The sequence below is a fragment of the Saccoglossus kowalevskii genome, chromosome 9 (genome assembly GCF_978046115.1).
Source record: "Saccoglossus kowalevskii chromosome 9, keSacKowa6.1, whole genome shotgun sequence".
NCBI lineage: Eukaryota > Metazoa > Hemichordata > Enteropneusta > Harrimaniidae > Saccoglossus > Saccoglossus kowalevskii.
The window spans coordinates 5,387,453-5,394,287 of record NC_140649.1 but is presented as its reverse complement, the minus strand read 5'-3'; the positions used below and the strand labels follow the sequence as shown (position 1 = coordinate 5,394,287).

The 6,835-nt window shown below is 32.9% G+C and overlaps 1 protein-coding gene across 1 annotated transcript; it reads left to right on the top strand.

Annotated features, from left to right (window-relative positions):
- The first annotated feature begins 214 nt into the window (after positions 1–214).
- Positions 215–3,563, top strand: LOC100369744 (uncharacterized). The gene is made up of 6 exons (XM_002742018.4): positions 215–404; positions 939–1,080; positions 1,415–1,645; positions 2,221–2,305; positions 2,475–2,585; positions 3,339–3,563. Exons 1-6 carry the CDS (start codon positions 312–314, stop codon positions 3,418–3,420), a joined length of 744 nt encoding a protein of 247 aa, XP_002742064.1. The 5' UTR covers positions 215–311; the 3' UTR covers positions 3,421–3,563.
- The last annotated feature ends 3,272 nt before the right edge of the window (positions 3,564–6,835 follow it).

Sequence of the window (6,835 nt, the reverse complement as noted above, 5' to 3'; positions counted from 1 at the left end):
GTCTGTGAGTTCGAAATAATTGAATATGACAATTTTAAAAATATTTCTTTTAGATTTCATTGGTAAAATGAAATAGATTAACAAATAAATGTATACACTCATATTTCACAAAGATTTTAGGAAATGACATTTTAAGAGGTTGTTAATATCGATTGTCGTTTTAAGGACGTACAAATTTGACAATTGTTTACGCCCTCAACGGCGAATGCAGGTATGTTTCGTGACGTCGAGGAGAAGAAACCCTGAAAGTGTTGACACCTGTTTGACGAAATTCGGGATTTACCTTCAAGTTTTGTACCCAGGGCCCAAATATGGGTTCTGGTGCCAGTAAAACCCAGAATGTCGGCTTCCCCATGAGTCCGAGAGCGGAATTTGCCGAGAAACACGCACCGAAAGGAGAACAGGTCAGTAGTATACGATGGTCTCTGATCGAATTGATGACAAGGATTGATGTGTTGTTATTGACACGAGGATGACGGTCAGGTGTTAGTGACAACATCTATATAATAATACACCGATCTGTCTTGTTGTTGTTTAATCGAAAACTAAACCCGATATATTTATTTATCTCATTCATCACATACGCAGAGATTTAATGCTATCATTTATTATAATACAAGACAACAAACTAAGACGAGTGATTTGTTTACCTATAATCACTCACCCAATTTGAGTCAGGCAATAGCTGATTATTGCTCAGATCATTTTAAGGAAATTTTAAATGACATATCTGCCAAAATCTGTTACGTTACTATGTTCTGGAGAGCTATTTCTAGCTCACCAGATATTTTCAAAATGCAATCACCAAGTCTGAAAACGAGTAGAAACATTTTCCCTGACCAAAATTCCCTCAATCATGTCTCTGTGTGAGAACTAGAGGCTAGTCACAATGGGCTAATATTATATATTTCAACATTTACTGTTACTTACGTGATCAGGCTTTGATGATAGATACACCAGCGCTGATAGATCTAGGGCATGGTACAGTGAGATACAGAAGAGAAGATAATCCATCTATCCAACCAGATAAATTAAGAGCTGGATACTTTTATCACCCACGACTAGATGACTACAGTGAAGGTATAGTAGCAATATCCTCTATCGATTTTCAAAAAAAACATCAGACACCATAGTAACTGTCTGCAGTAGTTACCAGCCACAAAATGTGTAAATAATTGACCATTAACGTGCAGTTTAGTAAAGTGTGATGATGAGTTACTTTCAATGAAGGTTGAGAAAATCTAAAACCATGCAGCAATTTGCTTATTCAAATCATTCAGAATGTAGATATAAATGAATAATTTATTATATGGTAGGCAGATAGTATTTCAGTCTGTCTGTTAATCTCTCTAAATTGAAATAAGTAAATTAGGTCTACATTAAACTGATCAATAAGGTCTGTTTATTTCATCAGAGGCTAGAAAACGAGCCGAGGACAATTTCAAATATCGATACGTCTACAAAGGTCCCAAGAGAGCCAATGATAAAAGACTGTTCTATGTGTATGGTGTTGGTTTGAAGTCAAAAGACCAAGCTAAGATGGTTAAAAAGCCATACTACAGACCCAAGGGGCACGGATACATATGGCCAAGTTCATTCAGAAAATCAAACCATGTATACTGTGAACTCTGTTTTGTTAAACAAGGTAAGGAAAAATATATTACATGAATTCAGGTTGTGTGCTGCAATGTAAATAGGGAGCTCTAAGATCCCTCTACTGTAATGAGATAATTAATATTTGTAATTAGTATTCAAGCTCATATTTCTTCCTATTATCAACCAGTTGTCAGTTTTATTATATTTGTTCTATTAGTAGTGCATGTGCTTACATAAATTACAGAGATTTTTCTGTGATCAAAAAAGGTAATATTTTAATTATTTAGTATACAGCCAATGTGATTTTTAGTTTATATGCACTTCTATTGGATATGTGCTCCCAATAGAGCAAATGTTGTAAATAAAAATGCAAAAATAAGATGAATTTTAATTTAAACTGTAAATTTTATTTTCAAATTGTAATACTTATCTTGTATATAGACAAGTCTTGAAATACAAATAATTCATATGTCTTATATACTATCAACAGCACATGGGGTTTTGGACCTCTGGATGTTGTTTTGTTAACATTTAATTAGAAAATTTCAGTGTGGAGTTGCAATATCTAATTTAATAGCATAACATTTGTAATCTCTTGTTTGGGTATTTGTAATTTTCTTTTAGAAGCGGAATTGTCTGACTCGGAAAGTGAAGGAGAAGATTTAACTGATATTGAAGAGTCTGGAACCAAGACTGTTGATAATATGAGGTTAGTTTTTTGAAAATCTCTTTCACACAATTTGACTGTGTTCAATGAAATTTATCGTTTTTACAATAAATGCCCCCGAATGATAACATTTGTGATAATTTTTACCAATGAAATGGTTAAATGAAAAATACTAGTACATGACTTTTCTTATTGTCTATTTATTTGGTAGATTTAGTATGAAAGATGTTGACACTGTGGAGAGTCTAAAAAGAAGAATTTCAGTGCGCCTTCTGATTGCTGTATCCAATATACATATCAGTTATAATGAACTTGAACTCAGGTTAGTTTTGTACATTTCATAATCAGGGCTTAATGAGTTTGCCTTTGTGTCCTTGGATAATTCTTATGTAATTTCTGTATGCTAAGGCCTTTTTTATAAATTCAGGCTTTGAAAATGGATAACCAAATACACTACATGTATATCTGTTCTAATCCACATAATTATTATTGAAAATCTAATATTTAACAACTTAAGTACCGGTACTTTTTTAATGTCAATATGATTTATTATGAACTAAAAATTACATTTTTGTAGCACACACAAGGATATGTGTTTGATGAAAAAAAATAATGATGCTAATGTGCATGCATTTTGAGGGAAATTACACGCACATTACTATTTCATCCCCCCCAAAAAATGTTCCCCTGACCAATATGTGTAGGATGTATGAGATTGTAGATTGGGTGCATGGAGAATTTAACTGCATTCAAGCGACTGAGTTAGTAGGCTTTGTTTGTTCCTGAAAGTCTGTGACATTGTAGGTATGTTTGTCTAAAAGGATAAGACCTTTCAATACTCTCAAAATGAAATGAGTGACAAAGTGAAGCCAGCATATCTACTTTTAATATATCATAATTTTAACTGAAACGGTATCATTTTACTCATAACACATTTATGTTTTATTGCACTGGGAGTGATGTTACACTTTTTTTCAGAGTGGGAAAGCAGCATAAAACATCAATAACAAATAATCTGTTGTCCATGATATTGATAAACCTTTAAACTTTTGAATGTTTTTTATTTGTTTTTCAGCAATGATGAGATAATTGGTAACTATAGAAACAAAGAATTAGGAACTTTTAAGAAATTCACAATAGAACTACAAACTGTATAGAAAAGCTGTCTCATAGACTTCTCACAATTGTGGTTGTCCATATTTCAAAACCTGTGAAGAATTCAATTTATGTGTACGAATTATGTGCTCTCATTATGTATGATAAACAGTTCACTCAGATTGATATAACCAAATTAGGAAAAGTATTCTGTCAATTATAGATGTATTAATCACTTCTTAAATGTAAAATTATCGGATAACAGTTTAGGCTCAGAAAACGTATTATATTTGTTTTGGGTCATTTTGTGTCAGGTGAAAATATGCACATCACTGCTTTTGTGTATGCTTTTGTCTGAATTTGGGGAAAAATGAAAGAATAATTCAAAATATTTTTAAAATAATGTTGATTTTAGAAACAAATTGACCAGAGACTTTTGTTTTCTGTGCCTAACTTCAAACTCTGTACTGTAAAATACTTTATTTTAGCTGGAATTTATTTTCACTGATTTTTGACAAGTTGAATGTAAAATATTGGAAAAAGGTATATTCGCTGTATTTTATTTTCTCATTCCATTATTTTATCATTCCTTCAGCGAAAATAACAAAATTGATTCCAAGCAAAAATAAAGCATTTTAGAGTTTATAATGCAAGTCCCATGATACCCTTTCTAAAATGGTCTATTAAATTGTGTAATATTTAATAATATATTGTTTAAACCTGAAGGTGCTGGACATTATTCAGGCTTCAAAGATTTCATATTTCTACTATTTTTATTGGAAATCATGTAACATAGACAGTTGCATTTTTTCTACAATTCTGCATTAATGATAGACACGCAAACTAGTAAAAAAAAATGTGAATATTTTTAAAGCTCTACAAATTCCAAATATTTTAAATATTCTGTTTACTCTCACTTTGAAAATACTGAAGGTATTTAAAAATAATTAAAGCAGATTTGATTCTGAGCATTCAACTGAATTCTTTGTTTCCGTCCAAGAATTCCAACCTGTCAATGATATTCCAATTGGAGATTAAATTCAAATTTTCTATCTTTAATTTCGTGATTGATGATTTTGGTTTGATTAAAGGTATTCTGAAACTTCTTTCTGATAATTACTTGAATTACCGCGATGTTAAAATGAAATCTGTCAACACTGATTTCGTCAAAAAACCAGTGATTTTTTCCCTAAAGCTGTTGATTCACAATTTCTGAAAGGTAAACTGATGGTTGAGGAAGTATTTAAACCTTTCACGGTCGCCAACAAGTTATGTCAAAGAATAGTTTACTCGATAGACTCAATGGACACGATTGTTTGAAAAAGTAAAACGATGTTCAATGACCAGGTTTCACGACTTGATGACCACATTTTTGCCTTTTCAAAGAATATGAATATGATTTGGTGTTTATGGATTACTTCAGTATTGGAACATGAGGGTTTTAATAAATGTCATCGACACTCGAAAAAACACTCTGGGACGATACTCGTTAAATGCCTAAAAACAGAGAGGTGTGCTTATACTCGGGGAGGGGCTTATGCTCGGGGAAGTACGATGATAATACTGAACAGCCCATTGATCATTCAGTAAAAATGTTGGTGAGATTTCAAAGTTTGTGTTAGAGTGGATTCTGGAATCTAAAACATTATAATTAAAATTTTCTCAATCTTCAATTCCTATCCATGCAAGTGTGTGTATATAATGTATATTTAGTATGACAAGACAATATTTTTAATTGTCAAGCTTTACATGAGTAGTAATCGGTATGAGGCTGTTTCATTTATACTGTATATATTGTTATTAAAGACAGTTTTTCACTACTTATTAACAATGTAGTATACGAGTTTTTTAATTTTTTAATATACTTTGTACAGGTACAAATAAATATGAAAAAAAAAAAAAGTTTTCTATTGTTGTACATTGTGTTGTAAATATAAATATATAGATTCATTTTAAATGATAGGAATTAACCATTCTATATTTGAGTATGCCCAATTCCTCTTCCAAAAAAGATGGTTACATTGATTGTATCCTAGGCCTACCAAGATTTACACTTGGCATGTATTATACACTAGGGAATTTGTCATGGTTGAAAAAAACAGACATGTCACATTCTTCCTGCAGACCCCCCCCCCCATTTACCAGAAGAAAACACTGATGTGCGCATTAGTAACAAATAAGGTATAGTAATCATGTTTGAATATAAAGAAACAGTCAGATGAAATATTCTATATTTTATTAGTTAACTCAAATTGAAGGAGAGGATTTATCTGACATTGTAATATTTAGTCTTTCTGTTGTCTTGAATTGTGAATTGCGCCCTCTGTTTTGGGTTCGGTAGAAAGCACAATTTTTGTGATTCAGAGCATGCACCTGTAATACTAGAGAACCTTGGACTGTGATTGTACCAGCAAAAAAACTAACGACGTATGTCCGCATGTGGTCCGAGATTATTGGTGGTTGGGGAGCAACTTTTGTAAATTGTGCCCTGCTGCAGATACGAACGGTACATGTCACGTGTTCAATTCCGGAATAAGACATTTCAACGAGGCTATAAATATGAACATTGGATAATTTGCTTATACACGTGATTTGGAAGGTGTTATTACATCCGGGCATTATGGGTATTCTTTTGGGATTGACCATTGTGTGTGCACGGTTACTAAAAAAGCGTGGTGGTGTGTGCGTTTTGGTTTTCAAGTTAGATATGTGTATTGAGTTCTCTCCATGTTTCTTCTTTCTATTGTTTTTTCCACTGTGATTCCAGGTAATTAACAGAAAGCTGCCAATTTGTTGGAAAAAAATAGCAAATAAATAATTAAAACAAACCATAGACCCTCTATGAACAAACCAACACCAATACAGCATACGTTTCACTTCAGCAATGGAATTTTCACTGTGTATTGAATATGTAACTCAATGTCTGCTCCGTGGATTTGTGTTGTAGTTGCATTTATGGATAGAGAAGTCGTATATACCATAAGCCAACAAACACTTTGTAAATCCGGTGTAAATCCATGTACAATGTATATACTTAGATGTACGGATGCACGGTTCTTCCACACTACCTCTCTCTGATAGAGGGACTGTGGTTCTTCCAATGGCTAACGTAATCCATACTATCTCGGTAAATAAACTACAGTCACTCATCCCTACGTAACAATAGTGGGTGTAACTAACTAGAACAAAGACATTGCTCATCATCTATAATTGAGTAAATAGCACCGTCCAATTACAACTAAGCGACGCTTTGATTAGGACACCCGTAGTCTGCTGTCGACCACAGTCCCGTCTCAGTCTCGTGAGTCCATATTCACCGTGGATGTTAACAGCGGTATAGAAGGGATAACATTGACTCGTGGTCGTGCATATTATCATTTAAACGATTGATTCCAAGTTTCTACATCGTTCTTGGTCTTCCGATAAAACACAACAACGTTATTGGTATTAAATATAGATGAAAAAAGGCATTCGAAA